Source organism: Leopardus geoffroyi, chromosome C3 (assembly GCF_018350155.1).
Source record: "Leopardus geoffroyi isolate Oge1 chromosome C3, O.geoffroyi_Oge1_pat1.0, whole genome shotgun sequence".
NCBI classification, from domain to species: domain Eukaryota; kingdom Metazoa; phylum Chordata; class Mammalia; order Carnivora; family Felidae; genus Leopardus; species Leopardus geoffroyi.
In genome coordinates, this window is record NC_059338.1 from 57,698,062 (window position 1) to 57,719,701 (window position 21,640).

General features: G+C 37.8%; 1 protein-coding gene across 2 annotated transcripts in view; it reads left to right on the top strand.

Annotated features, from left to right (window-relative positions):
- The window catches only part of NME7 (NME/NM23 family member 7), a 261,819-nt gene that overhangs the window by 133,447 nt on the left and 106,732 nt on the right, over nucleotides 1-21,640 (top strand). For both annotated transcript variants that reach the window (XM_045453013.1, XM_045453014.1), the window contains exon 10: nucleotides 3,642-3,743. In XM_045453013.1, the coding sequence (XP_045308969.1) occupies nucleotides 3,642-3,743 (102 nt within the window). The remainder of the gene's footprint in view (nucleotides 1-3,641; nucleotides 3,744-21,640) is intronic.

The window sequence follows — 21,640 nt, forward strand, 5'->3', positions numbered from 1 at the left end:
ACAGAAGGTCAGACTCAACATAATTATCCATAAAAAGTCAATTACATATGACCTTTGTGAAATAGCAAAGTGACTTCAGGGGGATACATTTAGGGTTCTGTGTACCATCTTAATCGTGAAGCGCTTCCCTCCTCTTTCAACTTCTGAAATTTCTATTAAGTATGATGACTGAGTTCCAATTAATATTTAAATAGTGTTCTGTAATAAATTACTTTTATTTTACTTTGTCATTATGTGCCGCAAACTCTCCACAATCTGGCCTCCTCTCTAATTTTCTCTAGTCTCCCTTCGCTCCTGATAGTCATGCACATCACCTGGACTTCTGCCTCAAAGTCTTTATATTTATTTTCATTTCTTCCTGAAGTATTATTCCCCATGTAGAGAAGAAAAGAACATTGATTGAGTGTTCCAGACACTGAGAGGCTCTTTTCTTTGATCATCTTTTTCATTATACCGCTTCATGTACAGATAAGAACCTTAAAACAGTACCCTTCCATTCCCCCTCTTCTTATGTGTTGTGGTTGTCCTACATTTTATTTCTATTATAAACCCTATAATGCATTTTTTAATATTTTTGCTTTAAATAAATAAGTATCTTGCACACCAACTAAAAAATATATCTGCCCACATGTTTACCATTGTTCTTACAGATCCATATTTTTGTCTGGCACGATTTTTCTTCTATCTGAAGAACTTCCTTTAACATTTCTTACGGTATAGGGCTGCTGGTAGTGAATTCTGTCACATTTTTTCTGTCGGAAAAAGTTATTTTTCCTTCATTTGTGGGAAATATCTTCCCACCTGGGTATAGAATTGTAGATTGACAGATTTTTGTTGGTGTCATTTATGTCCTTAGCTTTGTTCTACTGTTATATGTCTTCTTTTTTTTTTTTTTGGTTGTTTTTAAAGGCTTTTTTGTTCCTGAGATTTTTGGCTTTTGGTTTTAGCCAATTTAATTATCGTCTTACTGTACTTTGCGTTTATTCTTGGATTCTGTTGCACCTTTTTGGCTTATGATTTTCATCAAATTTGAGTATTTTCAGCAATTCTCGGAATAGTTATTCATCACCCCTTCTTTTCTTCTGGGAATCCAATTTATATATGCATATGTTAGCATGTCATTGAAAAAAATTATTGTGGGACATTTGTATCCATTCTTCTATCTCTCTGTGCTTGCCTTTTCTGTTTTTAATTTTAGAGAAAGAGAAAGCACCTGAGCATGGGAGAGGGGCAGAAAGAGAGATTGAATCTCAAGCAGGCTCCATGCTCAATGTGGAGCCCAAAGCAGAGCTCAATCCCACGACCCTGGGATCATGACCTGAGCCGAAATCAAGAGTTGGATGTTCAACTAATTGAACCACCCCACTCTGTGCTTGTTTTTGAATAGTTGGTGTTGCATTTCCTTATATTTATTGTCCTTATGTTGTATTTTATTTTGTCCATCCCTTTCAGTGTATTTAATTCAGATGTAGTTTTTATCTCTAGAAGTCCCATTTGGGTTCTTTTTTTAATTTTTTTTATTTTTTATTTTATTTATTTATTTAAAAAAAATTTTTTTTAACGTTTATTTATGTTTGAGACAGAGAGAGACAGAGCATGAACGGGGGAGAGTCAGAGAGAGAGGGAGACACAGAATCTGAAACAGGCTCCAGGCTCTGAGCGGTCAGCACAGAGCCCGATGCGGGGCTCGAACTCACAGAGTGTGAGATCATGACCTGAGCCGAAGTCGGACGCTCAACCGACTGAGCCACCCAGGCGCCCCTAATTTTTTTTTTTTTTTAAAGTGTATTTGATAAAGTGTTACATTAGTTTCAGATGCACAGCCTAGCAATTCAGTAGTCTGCTCTTTGGGTCTTTTTAATGTTGATTTTCTCTGCATCATGTCCATGTTTTCTTCCTGTAATTTGAGCAGATAGATCCTATTTACATTAGCTGTTTTAACATTCTTATGTAACCAACATCATTTCTGTCATTGTTGGATCTGTATCAATTTATCGAGTTTTCTTCTAATGATGGTTCATATTTTCTTCTTTGTATGCCTGGTAATTTTTATTGGATACTGGATGATGTGCAGTTTATAGTGTTAAATGGTAGGTTTGTCATATTCCTTGGAAGAGTATTTGATGTAGTTTGGGCACTCACTACGTTACTTGGGATCAATCTGACCCTTTCAAGACTTGCTTTTAAGCTTTAGAGGATGGATACAGAGCATTCCATATATAAGGCCAACTGTCACGGTGCAGTACCCTTCTGAGGACTCTACCCGATGCCCTGTGTATCGTGTGAGGGCTTTCCAGTCTGGCTGATGGAAATGCAAAGTCTTCTCAGCCTTGTGCTCAACTGCTTCTGGTAGTTCTCAGCCTTGGCTGGTTTCCTCTACATATGTACAGACTCTTAGCCAAAAACTCAGGTGAACTTCTCTGCAGATCCCAATAGCTTACTCTTCCATAGTTCTCCCACCTCCTCTAGTGGTCTGTCCTCACATTCTAGCTGCAGTGGCCTCCCTGAATTCCAGTCTTTATCTCTTCTCCTTAGTGAGAGTGTTGGGCTCTGTTGTGTTTCCTCTCCCTGTCCCATTGTCTGGAAACTTCCTCCAAGCAGAAAGATGGGCAGTCATGTGGCTTACTTCATTTGATTCCCCTGTCTCAGGGGTCATACTGTGCTGCCTGTCACCTAGTCTTTGAAAACTGTTGTTTCTACATACTGTCTAATTTCTAGGTGTTTACTATGAGATCTAGTCTCCATTTTCTTCATTTCTGAAAATGATTATGATTTTTGAAAGCGTCTTTGGAAGAAACACTTTGGAATTTGTATCCTTAAAAATGTTCATTCGAGGGGCGCCTGGGTGGCGCAGTCGGTTAAGCGTCCGACTTCAGCCAGGTCACGATCTCGCGGTCCATGAGTTCGAGCCCCGCGTCGGGCTCTGGGCTGATGGCTCAGAGCCTGAAGCCTGTTTCCGATTCTGTGTCTCCCTCTCTCTGCCCCTCCCCCGTTCATGCTCTGTCTCTCTCTGTCCCAAAAATAAATAAACGTTGAAAAAAAAATGTTCATTCGAGGGGTGCCTGGGTGGCTTAGTTAAGCGTCTGAATATTGATCTCGGCTCAGGTCACCATCTCACAGTTTGTGGGTCCGAGCCCCATGTCACGCTATGCTGCTGATGGCATGGAGGCTGCTTGGGATTATGTCTCTCCCTCTCTCTGCCCCTCTCCCTCCCTCCCTCCCTCCCTCCCTCCCTCCCTCCCTCTCCCTCTCTCTCTCTCTCTCTCTCTCCCAAAAATAAATCAATAAACTTAAAAAAAAAAAAAAAGAAATGTCCATTCAACAGAACTCTATTTAAGAGGAGGTACCCTTTAGAAGGAAGAGGTATGAGAAGACCATTTCAATTAATGAAAGTGCCAACTGGTAAAGCAGTACATTAAAATGATGTTAGTAGGTTAGATCTCCATTCCTATGGAGATGAAGGAATATACCTAAAACACATTTTTGCAGGAAAGATGGACAAAACCTGGGAGCTTTTGGCATGTGGGATTCATGAGAATTCACAGATAACTAAGATTTTAAGATTTGGAATAGTGGTGCAATTGAAGGAGGAGGAGTAAAAGATCATTAAATTTTACTAACTTTTACATTACATGTCATAGGAGATGGTGACAGAAATGTATTCCGGCCCTTGTGTAGCACTGGAGATTCAACAGAATAATCCTACAAAGACATTTCGAGAATTCTGTGGACCAGCTGATCCTGTAAGTTAGTGTTTAAAATGTTAACCAAATTTGTTCTACTCGGTAGCTAAATATATCAACAGTCTTGATTAAATTTCTTCTTTACAAGAGATAATACCAAAATGACTACATCAGACAGATTTTTATTCAAACTAGCATTTTGGAGAATTTTTTTAATATAATACTCCAAGAAAAAAGTGAATTTTTTATTAGCCTCGTGACAGTATAAAATGAGCAGAAACCTTTACTGTGGCATTTTCTTTTATTGTGTCTTCTTGCTAAATTGTCTAGAAAAGTGAATTTATCAAGCACTCTGATAGAAATTATCTAAGATATTAATTGTCCTTTGACATAGGGAGGCTCTAAATAAAGCTCTCAGTGTGAAGAATATTGATATGGTGGCCTCATAACCAGATGCATAAATATGAGCAGTGGGGCTTATATGAAACTTGATATTCTCTAGTGTCCTTTTCATCTTGCTTTGGGTTTCCTTCATGTGGATATTGGGTGGCAAGAGGGGTGAAGAGGAGGGAGATGGGGGCTGAAAAACAGAAGTAGCATTAGAATACACATGAGAAATCTCCATGCAGATGATAAAGGCCGAGTAGGATTCTGGGAAGCATTACTGATTTTCGACCCTGTAATTTAAATGTATTCTCTTTTCTTTATTTTATTTTCACTTATAAATAGTTTATTGAAGATGAGCATCCAATTCAGTTTAATCCAGACAGCATTTATTGAGTTCCCTTAGGTTTAGGACGGCAAGTTAACAGCACCTATTGAGAAATCAACTTGTGTAAGAGTGCTTGCTAGATTTTCCCTGGAGGGGAAAGCAGTCCACCCATTCTCAGAGATCAAAGAGCACACACATGATGATCTTTTAGAACACTTGCGAAGAAACATACAAATAAGGACTAAAATATTGTTAGTTCAGGTAAAATGCAAATGTTGAGGGATTGTTGAGTAAAGGAGCAGATAGAGGAAACAAGGTAGCAAATGCTGGTAGAGATGAGTGAGAGATGAGTAGCCTTAAAAACCAGGTTAAAATTGTGGATTCTGTGTAAATGGAATCCCATGTAGTAAGAAACAGCAATTCCTTATATTTAGCTTAATTTTGAGTGTATGGAGTCGTTCCCTTGACTCCATTGGAAGTCAATTGGAAGGCGTTAAAGGTAGGGGCTCTAGAAACAGTTAAGAGCAGACCTGATGACATCATTAGAGAAAGAGGTGGCAGGACCTACTATATGCCTTTTCAGGGAGAAGGAAGAATAGAAGTAAGTAATCAATGTGGTTGTGAAAGAGTGATTATTAAAACGTGATTCTGATGTAGAGGACATTAAGAGAAAAGGGTGATGATGTTGAGTGTTTATTGATGCTTAATCATAAGACATTAGAAAGGGATACTTTTTGGTCATATGAATGAATAGATCTTGGTGTTCGCCATTTTTGTATCTGATTTGTGTTGGCCAAGACGGCTTTTTGTTTATTGATTCTTTAAGATAATTAAAATGGTGAGTTGAACGGCTGACTGAACATAGGAGCGAATTAAAGAGATAACTAGAACAGAAGGAGAATGAGATGTTTGTTCTTTCCGTCATTCAGTATTTACTGAATCTGTGCTAGTATTTGTGAAAATAAAGATAGGAGTCTCAAAGAGCTTACAGTTTATGAGTGGACAGTATATGAAGTGGCTACTTTCCATGTTCTGTGCCAATTGTAGTGTTAGATGCTTGCACTATGTACGACGGAGCCCAGAATATTAGCACCTAGCTCAGCCTGGAATGGGCGAGGATAGATTCTCCTCTTGAGGCTCAGAGTCTTGAATTATATACTAAGTGTAAGTGCAGTGTTTTAAGTGCTTTTGATCTCTCTCTGTATATATATGTATACGTATATATAATATACGTATACATGTACATATATACACATACACACATATATCTCATCAGAAAAAATACCATTAGTGGTTATAGTCAAACCATTTTAGGGGCAATAAAATGGCTCTTCCAGTTTGTTCCCAGGCTTTGGTTTATTTTCTTCTTCTCCTCCTCCCTTTCTTTCTCCCTCTTCTCCCACCCCTCCAACAAAATTGTAAGCATTGAATGCTCACGGCATTGAATGCCGGTCACTCTTCTAGGTGCTACTCTAGGTTTATAGAGATGATCAAATAAACGCAGTGCTTATCTTTGAGGAACTTACGGTCTAGTTTTAGGAGGTGGAATTGATGAACAGCAGTCTCACTTCAAGCTGCCAGTGTGGCAATCTACTCAGGTACTGTATTACATTGAAATAATTTAGAAACTCATTTCGTCACTGCACAGTCATTTCCACATCTAAAGAGAGACTGTGGGTTATGATACATGTAAATATAATTAGTGTGTGGGGAAAATGCCAGGTATGTCATGGTCGTACAATGAATACTTGACAGATTAATAAAAGACTGGCTGTATTTTTGTGCACACCTAACATCTGGTATTAACTCATTATTTAAAGAAGAATTTTTGTTTTGAGAGAGAGACAAAGCATGCACACGAATAGAAGAGGGGCAGAGAGGGATAGAGGGAGAAAAAAATCTTAATTCAGCCCCCTCCCTGTGAGGAGCCCCACAAGAGGCTCAATCTCACAACTGTGAGATCATCATCTGAGCCGAAATCAAGAGTCAGCACTTAAACGACGCCCACCTGCCCCTAAAAATATTTCATCTACTCAAGTGGGTTCTTTTTCTCTTTATTCCTTTTTAAGATGTAGAACTACTTTGTAAGTTGATTCAAAAGAAGGTCTAGCCTTATAGTGACCATTAGGCCGCTCTGTCACTGTCTATGTTGTAGATTGACATCACTTTCATCATTGATGTCTGCACTGTTGGCAGATTCTTTCTCTTATAGCTGGAAGGAAGCGCACATTGTGTACGAACAGAATTTCTTCCAGTCTGTCTAGAAGTGGTCTGAAAGAAGGGGGTCGCTTATAAGACAGTTCCCTGGTGGGGAGGGGTATATTAGGCTTTCCATTTTTATTTATTTACTCTATCAAAAATAAGAGAGAAATGAAATTTATTAAAATTTCATGTACGGATTGATAAGAGTACATGTATATAATCTATTAAAAATATGTACATGTTTTGACGTATTTACGTGTTTTAACGATAAGGGTGCTTGAAAAATGTTGGAGTCTACTGCGCAGAAAGGAAAAAAGATCACAACGCGTTTCTTTGTAGTTAGAGAAACATTCACTCACCACACCATCATCTGCAAAAAATCCATCTACTTAGGCAGAAAACCTAAGATTTGCCTCTGGAGGAGGTTTTGATTGCACCTGCCCAAGAATTTCACTGTTGAGTAGCTTTGCAGTTTTCCTGCTGAGCCATCAGGAAACTGAAAGAGCCACCAACGAAGTGGTAAATTATCTGGAAAAACTGTGCAGAATATATTTGTTCTTGGGCTGATGGGGATGACGAGCCAAATACCCTTGCATAGGTAGGTCTTGTTTTATGAAAAAATATGTTTGTAAAATATTTTATGTAAAGGATCCTGCTTAAGAAAATCTGAATTTTTGGTCAGGTGATTATCTATCTTCAGGGGCTTTGAAAACGTTATCCCATGACCTGGTTGAATTAAGAGTCAGATATTTTGGGGGTGCCTGGGTGGCTCAGTCGGTTGAGCATCTGACTCTTGATTTTGGCTCAGGTCATGATCCCAGGGGTGTGGGATCGAGCCCCACATTGGACTCCGTGCTGAGCTTGGAACCTGCTTGGGATTCTCTCTCACTCTGCCCCTTCCCCTGATTCATGCTGTCTCTGTCTCAATCAATCAGCCAATCAAATATTTTCTCACACAAAAAGTGGCTTTTTAAAATTTGATGATATTTTCCATTCATTTGATTGTCACAGTGGTCTTTCACTGGCTATTGAGTAGCCTTTACTGGTTTTCGGATTAAAGTCAAAGTATCCTGATAGTTTGAAACACAGTTCTTTTTCCATGAATGTGCAGGGAGTTGTGGTAGACTTGCAAGAGAAATGCTTGGGAGTCAAAGTCTGTCGCTTCTGTTACCTATTGACCTTCTGGTCACATTCCTTTATGCATTGAAGGCTGGGAACCCCTGATTATATAGTCTTTCTCTTCATCCCAGTTCTTATCATCAGATTGGCACAAGAACATCCATGTGAAAGATTCACCCAGTAGTTGGCCTGAGAGCTGAATGGACAACTTTTGTCAATTATCTTTTATCATTCTGCTTCCCAGTTTTCTCCCATGACCATGCCCTATTTTTTGTTGACATCCAGAGCAGAGACATGTCTTCGAACTTAATCTCTATTGTAGTAATGTCTGCCGTAGCTTTCTGGATTCCTTGGCCTCTTGATCCTCTTCCCAGTGTCCCTTTGACTTGACTGAAACTTCTAGGCTGTAGACCCTTCCATTTTCTGACACTGTAATGCCACTTTCTGACTTCCTTCTCTGTTCAACCTAGACTCCATTGTTCATACCTTTGCCCTTTTTATAGCATTCTCAGTGTCTTTACTCTCTTGTCCTTTGTCCACACTCCAAAAACCCCAAACTTAGATCCACTCAAGCATGTGCCTACCTCATTCTTATACATGCACTGAATGGTCTGGTAGATGAATGTTATACTGTTGTATAGACTCATGTTGATGCAAAGTATGATCTCCAAACAAAGCTGGGCCGATTACTGTCCTCTAGAAATCTTTTTCTGTCCTTCTTTCTGCTAATTCTCAAAATAGCAATGTTAAATCTCCATTATCTTCCTCAGCCCTCTTACAATTCAGCCTCCTCTCCATAAAAAGATAGCATTATCTTCTATTTCACAGAGAAAAGTATGGTTATTAAATATGATCTCTTAAATTTCTGCCTTCACACCATTTATTTCTGAACTCACGCTCATTCTTCATTCTAGTTCCAAGGAAGTGTGTTTTCCTTCTCTGTTGAAACTTTCCACTTTATCCTTTTTCTCGTATCTTTCCTTGAAGACTTTGCCCTATTCTTCTGAATTTGTATTTTGCAAATAATATTTTTATTGTGATTATAAAAATAATACATGGCCATTACGGAAAAATTAGGAGTGAAATAAAGTTTGATAAAGGAAATGTGGCCCATAATATTATCACTATGAGTTAGCAATTTCATAAATAAAATTTGGATCAAAGTGTGTATACTGTTTTGTAGTTCATGACACCCTAAATAGTACTGAGCTTTCTCTCATGTCATTAAACATTCTTTAATGATATGATTTTACTAGATTGGTTATATGTCATTTTATGATGTAAAATAATTTTTACAAAATAATACTTATGATAGGAGTCCAATTTCATTTTCCTGTGTGTGATATTTCTTTTTGCTTAACATCATTTCTTAAAGACACAATCCTTTCCTTACTGGGCATTCTTGGCTTCTCTGTCAAATATTAGTTGACCATATATATGAGGATTTGTTTCTGTGCTCTAGATTCTTTCCATTGATCTGTGTGTCTGTTTTTGTGCCAGTACCATACTGTTTTGATTACGATAGTTTTGTAGTAGAGTTTGAAATCAGGGAATGTGATGATTCCAGCTTTGTTTTTCTTTCTTAAAATTGGTTTAGTCAATTAGAGCCTTTTGTGATTCTGTACAAATTTTGGGATTTATTTTCTATTTCTGTGAAAAATGTTATTGGAATTTTAATAGAAATTGCATTTAATATATAGATGGGTTTGGGTAATATGGACATTTTAACAATATTCATCCTTTCAATCCATCAGCATGGGATATCTTTCCATTTGCTTGTGTCGCCTTCTGTTTCTTTCATCAAAGTCTTACAGTTCTCAGTATGCAGATCGTTTACCTCCTTGGTTAAATTTATTCATAAGTATTTTATTGTTTTTGATGCTGTTGTGACATAAGATTGTTTTCATATATTATTGTTACTGTGTAGAAATGCAATTGATTTTTGTATGTTTATTTTTGTACCCTGTAACTTTGCTGCATTTATTATTTCTAACAATTTTTTTGGTGCAGTCTTTAAGATTTTCATATATTGGATCATAACATATCTACAAACAAAGACAGTTTTATGTCTTTTTTTCTAATTTGGCTGCCTTTTTTACCTAATTGCTCTGGCTAGGATGTCAATTACTGTGTTGTATAGGAGTGGTAAGATTGGGCACCCTTGTTCTATTTCTTATATAAGAGAAGGCTTGCCATATATGGTCTTTACTATGTCGAGGTACATTCCTACCATATGAAAATTTTTGAGAGTTTTTAATCATAAAAGGAAGTTATATTTTGTCACCTATTTTTCCCCATTTGTTGAGATGTTCATGTGATTTTTTTTCTTTTACTCTGTTAATATGGTGTATCACATTTATTGACTGGTGTTTATTGAACCATCCTTGCATCTTAGGTATAAATTCCACTTGATCATGGTGTGTAATTGTTTTAATGTGGTGTTGAATTCAGTTAGCTAATATTTAGTTGAAAATGTTTACCTCCATATTTATCAGGGTTATTGGCCTGGAGTTTTCTTCTCTTGTAGTGTCATTATCTGGCTTTGGGATTGGGGTAATACTGTCTTCATATAATAAATTTGGGAGTACTCCCTCCTCTTCAGTTTTTTGGAAAAGTTGAGAAAGATTGGCATAATTCTTAAGTTTGGTATACCTTACCAGGGGAACCTATCTGGTCCTGGGCTTTTCTTGTTGGGAGATTTTTGATTTCTCATTCAATCTCCTTATTATTGGTTTCTTCAGATTTTCTATTTCTTTATGATTCAGTGTTAGTAGGTTAGATATTTCCAGGAATTTATCGATTTCCTCTATATTGTCCAGTTTGTTGTCATATGATTGTAATAGTTTATTTGCTCCTTTATATTTCTTTGGTATAATATCTCTGCTTTTATTTCTGATTTTATTTATTTGAGTCATTCCTCTTTGTATTATGTTGAGATATGGTCCCTCTAGACTTACCTCATTGAGAGTTTTTATCATGAATGGATGTTGTACTTTTTCAAATGCTTTATCTGCATCTATTGAAATGATCATACATGGTTTTTATTCTTTCTCTTATTGACGTGATGTATCACGTTGATTGATTTATGGATATTGAACCAGCCTTGCATTCTGGGAACAAATCCTACTTGGTCACGTAAATGATTTTTTAATATATTGTTGGATTCAGTTTGCTAGTATTTTGTGAGAGTTTTCCATCTGTGTTCATCAGAGGTATTGGCCCCTGTAGTTCCTTTTTCTTTTTGATAGGTTTTTCATCTGTGTTTGGTATCAGAGTAATTTTGGCTTCATAGAGTGAATTCGGAAGTTTTCTTTCCTTTTCTATTTTATGGAATAGTTTGAGAAGCATAGGTGTTAACTGTTACTTAAATGTTTGGTAGAATTCACCAAAGCCATCTGGTCCTGTACTTGTTTTTTGGGAGTTTTATGATTACAAATTTAATTTCATTGCTGGTAATTGGTCTGTTCAAATTTTCAGTTTCTTCTTGCTTTACTTTTGGTAGGTTATATGTTTCTAGGAATTTGTCCATTTCCTCTAGGTTGTGCAATTTGTTCGCATATAATTTCTCATAATATTCTCTTATAATTGTTTGCATTTCTGTGCTGTTGGTTGTTATTTCTCCTCTTTCATTTGTGATTTTGTTTATGTGAGTCATCTCTCTCTGTCTTCCTTTTTTTAAAAGTTTATTCAATTTTGAGAGCGAGAGAACAGGGAAGGGACAGAGAAAGCAGGTAAGAGAGAGTCTCAAGCAGGCTTCACACTGTTAGCACAGAGCCTGACACTGAACTTTAACTCATAAACCATGAGATCACGACTTGAGCTGAAATCAAGTCAGATGCTTAACCAACTGAGCTACCCAGGCACTGACCCTCCAAAAAAACATATTTTTTTTTGATGAGTCTGGCTACAAGTTTATTGGTTTTGTTGATATTTCCAAAGAACCAGCTCCTGGTTTCATTGATCTATTCTATATATTTACTTCTATTTATTTATGTATGTATGTATGTATGTTTAAGTTTATTTATTTTTTGAGAGAGAGAGAGAGAGAGAGAACCAGCATGGGAGGGGCAAAGAGATATGGGGAAAGAGGATCCAAAGCAGTTTCCATGCTGACAGCAGATAGCCCGATGTGGGGCTCAAGCTCATGAACCGCGAGATCATGACCTGAGCCGAAGTTGTAAGCTTAACTGACTGAGCCAGCCAGTCACCCCTATATCATTTATTTTCCTCTAATCTTTATTATTTCTTTCCTTCTGCTAACTTTGGCTATGTTTGTCCTTTTTCATTTCTATCTCCTTTAGGTGTAAGATTAGGTTGTTTATTTGAGACTTTTCTTGTTTTTGAAGTAGTCCTGTATTGCTATAAACTTCTGTCTTAGAACTTTCGCTGCATCTCAAAAATTTTAGACCATTGTGTTTTCTTTTGCATTTGTTTCCATGTAATTTTTGATTTCTTCTTTGATTTCTTGGTTGACCCAGTCATGGTTTACTAGCATGTTATTTTACTTCCATGTATTTGTGCTCTTTCCAGATTTTTTCTTGTGATTGATTATCAGTTTCATAACATTGTGGTCAGAAAACATGCATGATATGACTTCAGCCTTTTTGAATTTGTTGAGACTTGTTTTGTGGCCTAATATGCATTCTTTCTTGGAGAATATTCCATGTGCACTTGAAAAGTATGCGTATTTTGCTATTTTAGGATGGAATGTTCTGAATATGTCTGTGAAATCCATCTGGTCCATTGTGTCATTAAAAGCCACTGTTTGTTTGTTGATTTTCTGCTTGTAGGATCTGTTTGCCAATATAAAGGGAGTATCGAAGTCTTTACTATTGTATTACTGTCAAATATTTCCTTTATGTTTGTTTTATGTATTTGTGTGCTATCATGTTTGGTGCATACATATTTTCAATTGTTATATCTTCTTGTTGGATTGTCCCCTTTATTATGATATACTGCTCTTCTTTATCTCTTGTTGCAGTCTTTGTTTTAAAGGCTATTTTGTCCAATACAAGCATTGCTACTCTGGCTTTCTTTTTTTTTTATTATTTTTTAAATTATTTTATTATTTTTTTAATATATGAAATTTATTGTCAAATTGGTTTCCATACAACACCCAGTGCTCATCCCAAAAGATGCCCTCTTCAATGCCCATCACCTACCCTCCCCTCCCTCCCACCCCCCATCAACCCTCAGTTTGTTCTCAGTTTTTAAGACTCTCTTATGTTTGGCTCTCTCCCACTGTAACCTCTTTTTTTTTTTTCCTTCCTCTCCCCCATGGGTTTCTGTTAAGTTTCTCAGGATACACATAAGAGTGAAAACATCTGTCTTTCTTTTGACATCCATTTGCATGATAAGTGATTCTCCATCCCGTCACTTTCAATCTCTAGGTGCCTTCCCATCTGAAATGAATCTCTTGTAGGCACATATAGATGGGTCTTGTTTTGCATGTTTGTTTTTTGTTTTGTTTTTTTTTAATCCTTTCTGTCACCTTATGTCTTTTGATTTAGCATTTTCATTCAAAGTAAGTATGATAGATATGTATTTATTAACATTTTATTTGTTTTGTGGTTCTTTTTGTAGTTTTTCTCTGATTGTTCTTTTGTTCTCTTTCATGGTTTGTTGGCTTTCTTTAGTAGTGATATACTTGGATTCCTTTCTCTTTATTTTTTGCATATCTGTTACTGATTTTTGATTTGTGATTACCATTCAGTTTGTATTTACTATCCTCTGCATCTAGCAGTCCATATTAAGTTCATGGTCGCTTATGTTTGATCACATTCTTTACTCCTCTTTCCCCCACATCTTAAGTATATGGTGCCATATTTCACATCCTTTCATTTTGTGAATCCCTTGTATGATTTTTACAGGTATATTTATTTTTACCACTTCTAGATTTCCTACTTTTCATACTCTCACTTATGGTCTTTTCTTTCCCAAGGAAAGTGTCCCCTTTAACATTTTTGTAGGGCTTGTTTTCACTTGTCATGAATGAACTCTTAGTTTTTGTTTGTCTGAGAACCTCTTTATCTCCTTCTATTTTGAATGATAGCCTTGCTTGATAGCTGCAGATTCTGCTGGTGTGCAAAGTTTCTGCTGAAAAATTTGCTGAGGGTTTTATGGGGTTTCTCTTGTATATAACTGTCTTTTTTGCTGTTAAAAACATTTTTTTTTAATCACTACTTTTTGCCACTTTAATCCTATGTGTCTTGGTATAGACCGCCTTGATTTTGTTGGGGGATCTGTGCCTCCTGGGTATGAATATCCATTTCCTTCCCCACATTAGGGATGTTTTTAGCTATTATTTCTTTAAATGTACTTTCTACCCCTTTTCTCGCTCTCATTATTCTCAGATCTGTATAATACGAATGTTGTTATGCTTGGTGGAGTCACTGAGTTCTCTAACCCTATTCTCATTTTGCAGAATTGTTTTCTCTTATTAGTTCATCTTGGTTATTTTACATTACTCTGTCTTCTGGGTCATTAATTTGTTCCTGTTTCCTCTAGCCTGCTATTTTTTATCAAGTCTATTTTTTATTTCTTCATCTCTGATTGGTTCTTTTTTTTTTTTATTTAAAAAAATTTTTTTTTCAACGTTTATTTATTTTTGGGACAGAGAGAGACAGAGCACAAACGGGGGAGGGGCAGAGAGAGAGGGAGACACAGAATCGGAAACAGGCTCCAGGCTCTGAGCCATCAGCCCAGAGCCCGACGCGGGGCTCGAACCCACGGACCGCGAGATCGTGACCTGGCTGAAGTCGGACGCTTAACCGACTGCGCCACCCAGGCGCCCCTGATTGGTTCTTTTTTTAATCTCTGTGTTAAGGGTCTCACTGATGTCTTCCACTCTTTTCTCAAGTCCACTGAGTATCTTTGTGATTAGTACTGTAAATTCTCCACAAGGCATATTGCTTATGTTCGTTTCACTTAGGTCTCTTGCTGTGGTTTAGTCTTGTTCTTTCATTTGGGACATATTCCTCTGTCTTCTCATTTTGTGTGTCTCTCTGTGTCTGTTTTTTTGTGTTAGGAAAATCATTTATGTCTCGTCACAAAGGTAATGGCCTCAAGAGGAAGAGGTCCTGTAGTGCCCTGCAGTGCTTTGTCCCCTGTTCTCCAGGGCTTGGTGCTTCAGGATGTGTCTCTTACATTTGTTGCATATGCCCTGCTATTGTTTCCTGTCTACCTTTTCCTTCAGTCCAGTTGTCTGCAGAGGCTCCTTTTGTCTGTTGTGAGCAGTGTTTGGTACCCAGCTTGGTGGGACATGTTTTAATTTGGTGTATAATGGTCTGCTTGGAAAATGAGACCTGCCACGGATGCCCCCAGGACAAAAGCACCCGTAGCCAGGAGATGATGTGTTGGTGGGGATTGTTCCAGTTTTCTAGGGAAAGGGACCCACCTTATTGGGACTGAGGCAAGCTTGACGAGAAAGGGCAGATCCATCAAAGTGTGGGTGGTGGGAGGGGATTTCGTGTAAGCAATTTGGGTACAGAGTGTTGGTGCAGTGCTGGTTACCACAGGAGACCTTGTGTTTATGCTGAGGGGTGGGGGAGGGAGATGTCACTTGCCACCTCCTTTATTCCTGGAGGGGTCTCCCTGTGTTCCCAGCTTCTATGGCCAAGCTCTAAGATAAGTAAATAACTCTCCCTCTCATGGGCCCCAGGAATTTTTCAAACTGCTGCTTCTGTACTCTATCTCTACTGGCGGCTTCTTGTGCTGTCCCTTCAAGGGGTGGGGACTCAATTTTGCAGAACTGAACCTGCTGATCTTTTAAATTCCAGGCTTTAAGTCCCACTGTTTGTAAACACTCATGAAATTCAGCCTCTCTGACTTTCAAAGCCAATGTTATGGGGATTCATCTTCCCCATGAGGGCTCTCCAGTGTGATAGTCTGTTTATTACCTTCCCCTGTGCCCCAGCCTCATTTCCAACCAGGGACAGCCTTTGCCCTTTCTCCCTCTTTTTATGGCCTCTTCTCTACTTTTCTCTACTTTTACTTATGGAGTTTGTTCTGCCAGTCTTCAGTTCATTTTCTGAATTATTTACACTCATGTGAATATTAGCTTGGTGTATCTGTGGCACAAGGTGGGCTTACTGTCCTACTCCACCATCTCCTCAACGTGTACCTGTATAATGACTTTCTTTGCCTTTTGTTACAGTTTTTGGCTTAAAGTATATATTTTTTTCTGCATAAATATTGCCACCCCTGTTGTATTTTGGTTTCCAGTTGCGTGGAATATCATTTTCCATCCCTTTACTCCGAGCCTATGTGTCCTTAAAGCTGAAGTGAGTCTCTTGAAGACAGCATATAATTTGGTCTTGTTCTTAAATTCATCCAGTTACTCCATGCCTTTTGATTGGAGAATTTATCCCATTTACATTTGGAGTAACTACTGATGGGTAAGGACTTACCAATGCAATTTTATTCATTTTCTGGTTGTTTTGCAGTTCCCATGTTCCTTTCTTCCTTTTTTGCTGCCTTTCAGATATGTTGATGATTACCCATAGTGGTATGCTTTGATTCCCTTATCTTTGTCTTTTGTGAATTTGCTGCAAGTTTTTGCTCTGTAGTTACCATGAGCGTTCTATAAATATCTTAATGACACAGTAGTCTATTTGCTGCAGGTACAAACTTGACTTATAATCAAAGTTCTACTTTTACTCCCCAATTTTGTTATATCACAGGTTACCTCTTTCTATGTTGTGAATTTGTTAACAACTTATTATAGTTATTTTGAATACTCTTGTTTGTTAACCTTTGTACAAGAATGAAGTTAAGCTATGTACACCACCATATTACAGTATTAGAACATTCCGAATCTGACTGTGCACTTATCTTTATCAGTGTGTTGAATATTTTCATATTTTTTCAAATTACCCTTTAGCATTCTTTAATTTCAACCTGAAGAACTTCTTCCAGTATTTCTTATAAGTCAGGTCTGGAGGGATGAGCTCCCTCAGCTTTTATCTCTCCCTTATTTCAGAAGGACAACTTTGCTTGGATAGAGTATTTTTCATTGCTAGTTGCTTTTTATTTTCTTTCAGCACTTTGAATATAATCATCCCACTCTCTCCTGGCCTCTAAGATTTCTGCTGAGAAAGTTATTGATAACTTTGTGGAGATTCCCTTGTAAGTTACAGGCTCCTTTACTCTTGCTGCTTTTAAGTTTCTCTGTCTTTGATTTTTGATAGTTTTATTATAATGTGTCTTGCAGAGGATATGTTTAAGTTGAGTTTATTTTATGATCTAAGTGCTTAATGAACTTGGATATCCAAATCTCTTCCCAGATGTGGGAAGTTTCCAGCTATTCTTTTTTTATGTAAACTTTCTATTCTTGTCTCCCTCTGAGACTCCAGTAATTTGCAGATTATTTTTTTTTATGGTATCCCATTGATTACGTAGGCTTTCTTCCTTCTTTTTTGCTTTGTTCTCCTGTAACTGGACAATTATTTACTTCCTGTCTTTCAGCTCATAGGTTCTTTCTTCTACTTCATCCATTCTGATATTGATGCTCTATGGTACCTTTTTCATTTTATTCATTGTATTTTTGAGCTCCAGAATTTGATTCTTCTTTTATGATTAACCTTTGTTAATCGTCTCATTTTGTGTGTGTATTGTGTTTTTGTTGTTGTTGTTGAATTGTCTCTCTGTGCTTTCTTGTAGCTCAGTGAGATTCCTTAAAACAGGTATTTTAAATTCTTTATCAGGTAAATAGCAGATATTCATGTCTTCAGGATCAGTTACTGGAAGATTATTGTGATCTTTTGCTTGTGTCATGTTTCATAGATTTTTCATGTTTCTTGAAACATGCTGCTTCTGTACTCTATCATGTTGCTGTCTTCGCTTTTGAAGTAGCAGTGACCTCCTTCCTTCTTTACTAACTACCTTCCAGAGAGAAATCTCTTCTGTCAGTCTTCGTAGGGATTCTCAGAACTTGTATGGATACACCTGCTCCACACTTTGGCTCCCTCTTTTGGCAGAATTCTTAGACTTGTGTGTCTTCTTTTGATCATCCGATGCACGAGGCCAAGTGCCAACAGCTCTCTTTTGCTTTCCTAAAGGTGGCGCTGAAGCTCAAGTTTGTGTCTCTCCCTGGCTCACAGAGTCTTACTGATTTCTGCACATGCTCACTTGCCATCTACCAAAGCTTTTTCTCACTGTCTCTGTGGGGTTAGTGTGTGGGTGAAGTACAAGGAGCACCATGGTGCCCATGGGCTCGTTGGTGGGATCTGCAGATAGGACATCCCCAGAAGCTCAAAGATCAGCTTTTTAATGGAATCTGTGGCACAGTTTTTATAATCCACATCCTTTCAATGGTCTCCAGGAGTCTTCTACTTTTCCAGCTATCCCCACCCTCCAGTCATACAGCTCACAATTCACTACTTTGAATGGAGTGAGAGAGAAATGGGCTTCTTTGGCATCATCCTGCACAGCTGGGGAGGCCCAGGTGTTGACTCACACACTTTCACTTTCCTCTCTTGGGAGAAATTACAAGGTAAGAATATCTCTCTTGACCCTGAGGTCTCTTGACCACTTTTGGAGAAGGGTGATACAGGTAAAGTCAGACTCTTCATCTTACCCACTCCAGTCCATCCATTTCCTATTGTTTTGCTCCAACTGTGTGCTAGGACTTCTCTGCTGGAGACCTAGACTTCTACGAAGGTGCTCCTGTCCATGGGTGATTGTCTAAGACAGTTTTTACCAGAGACTTCTGGAATGTGGCCAGGAGGGGCTGGAACTGGTACAGGAACCACTGCAGGGTCCACTTACCTGATGTACAGGTGGGCCAGACTTTTCCCGAGGCTTTTGGCATATGGTACTAAACCCCAAGGCTCCCACAAAGGGACTTTTTTCATGGTTGGATGTCACATTGTGTTGTGAAAGGAGGGCCATGATGCAGGAGGTCTTATTCAGCCATGTTGTTGACTTATCTCTTTTCAGAACATTCTTATGTATACTTTTTTTTCCCTCTGTGTTTTTGGAAGAGATTCCCAGAAATCTAATTTCTAGAACAAAGGATAGAGATTTAAAACCTAGTATATATTAAACTATTTTCTAGAAAGTTTGTTCCAATTTACATTCCTGCTAGCAATGCATAAGAATACAAAGTTATGAAGACTGAGGATTATTAAGCTAAAATGTTTCTAATTTAGTGGGTGAAGTAGCAATTTTGTTGTTTTAATATTAATTACTTATAAAGGTAAACTTTGTTGATTATTTATAAGTCTTGTAAATTGTCTTATAATGTCACTTGATCAGTTCTCTACTTTTTTCATCACTTTTATGTGCTCTGTATACATGAAAGTTTATTTCAGTTATTTTCCCAGTTTAATTTTTAATTTGCTTTGTGTAGAGAAGATTTTAATATGTAGTCATCTATCATTGTTTTCATTTATGGTTGCTTTAATAAAAACTTTGATGATACTTCCTCATTAGAGAACTATAGTCTTCTCTATAGCTACTATAGCTTTGTAGTTTCACTTTTTACATTTAATTATTTTATACATTGAATTTTTTTTGTTGCTCATGGTCCAAGATGAAGATCTGAGTCTCTCATTTCTGCCCCCTCAGTTTCACCAATTTTAGCATCATTTATGGAATACTTTGTTTTCCTATTGATTTGTGAGACCTTATTTCTAAGTTATTTGTTCAGTTACATTAATCACTGTATCGATTCTTATACTAATACATGTAATTTTAATTAGTGTGTGGCTTTATCTTAAGTTTTCCACGGTACCTTATTATGGTTTTCTTTGTATTTATTCAGGTTGGTGTTCACTGATATTTGTGTGCTTTTAGGTTTTTTTTTGATCAAATTGGAAAAAATTTCAGCTTATATTTCTTCAATTATTTAGCCTTTCCATCTTCTTCTCTCCTGAAACTCCAATTATCTATGTGCTTGATCATTCGATACAAGTTACTGAGGCTCTACAATTTTTTTAAAGCATTTTTTTCTTTGTGCTTCAGTTTGGATGATTTATCTTTGAATTGATGGATTCTCTCCTCTCTTTTGTTCAGTTTTTATTTAAGATGTAGTAGTTATTTCTAAGATTTGCATTTGATTCATTTTTATAGTTTAACAAAATTTTCCTCAAACTATCTTTCCACACACTACATTCGTTTTTTTCCTATGGCTTAAAAAATTTTTTTTAAATGTTTATTTTTGAGAGAGAGAGAGAGACAGAGCACAGGTGGGGGAAGGGCAGAGAGAGAGGGAGACACAGAATCTAAAGCAGGCTTCAGGCTCTGAGCTGTCAGCACAGAGCCCGACGTGGGGCTCGAACTCACAGACTGTGAGATCATGACCTGAGCTGAAGTCGGACGCTTAACCAACTGAGTCACTCAGGCATCTATGGCTTTTTAAAATATACTTATTTTTAACTGTTTTAAAAATTCTTGAATGCTTGTTTGTCTGTGGGCCTATGACTGATTTTTCTATTGACTATGAAAATTTTCTGTTGACTACTTTGAAAATCTAGTAATTTGGGGTCATGTACTGAAACATGATGTAAGATATGTTGTCACAGACTCTGGATTCTGTTATCCTCTTATTGAAGAATGTTCTAACACAGCATTACTAGTTTTAGGCTTTGTCAGGGTGGATCTGTTTTGTCATTTCGCTTATACATGGGATGCTTTCTTAATTCTCACTGGTGTTTTTTCCTAAGACATGGATGGCTCTTTGAGGTTTCAGTTGAAAACACAGTTAAGTTGCTTACCAAGTCTTCTTTGACAGATTGACACTCCTCATTCTTTTCTGCAGTGAGTAGCTGTCGAAACTCTGCTTACCTCTTTCAGCCTTCTAACGTTTGTTTTTTCCCCTGGCCTCTTTGAAATCTTGCCCCCCACACATGTGCAGTTCAGATTTCAGTCAAGCATTTGAGGGAGTTTGTTTACAGATTTTTTTGGCTCCCTCCTTCAAGGATTTTGCCCTATTCCATTTTCAGCTTCTCTGGATGTTCCAAACCCCATCCTCTTTTTCCTTAGGCCAATAATACTGAGATTTTCTGCCTTGAGCTTTGTCATATTGACTGAGGAGTAACCTCATGGGAAAAACTGTGTGTGTGTGTGTGTGTGTGTGTGTGTGTGTGTGTGTGTGTGTGTGTATCTGTAGATGAATTTCATTATGGTTCTTATCTTTCAAGGGCTGACTCCTTTGATTCCTCCTTGGTCTTTTCCAGTTTCTCTATATATCAGCCAGAGGTTGAGGACCAGAGGTTGGAGTCGAGTTTTAATTATCGGTATACATGATTCCTACATGACTGGGAGCCAAATAATCATACATTCTTTTCTTCTCTTCCTATCTCTCTGACTTACCTATCTTCAGCTCTTTAGCTATATACTCTTAATCTGTCCTTTAAATGAGGTTCTCTTGAGGGACTTCATCCTTTGTCTCTCTTCAAAGTCTGTAAGCTCTCCGGGGGTGATACTGTTGATATAACAGTACATTATCTACCGATGACTATGCATAGACCTTCAAAATCTGTATGCTGATGAGCCAGGTGCTGTTTACCAGGTTGTTTACCCTGTGCTTCTCTTTTTGTCTCAAGTGGATGAGTAGCTGAAGATTAAAACTGCTGAAATTCTAGGGAAGGGGTCTGGCAGAATCCTTAGCTCTGGGGGATCAGAACAGAACAGAATTCTGTTCCCTCTGTTCTGGTTTCATCTCTGTGTCCTTGTGAGACAAGTAGAAGGTGACCATACTCCTTCTCTGTCAGTTTAGTGCATGACAACAGTGAGAGAAGGCATTGATGCCCGACCAGGGATCACAGGCATATGCACAGATTAAACCAGGGGAAGAATTTCCCCATCACCTTTCCATTGGTACTGGTGATAAGGACTGGGGTCACTCATCTCGACTGGGGAAAGGCCCAGCGGTACTGTCTACAGAAGGTTCTTCTCCTTCCGTGGGATTACCTGCCTATCG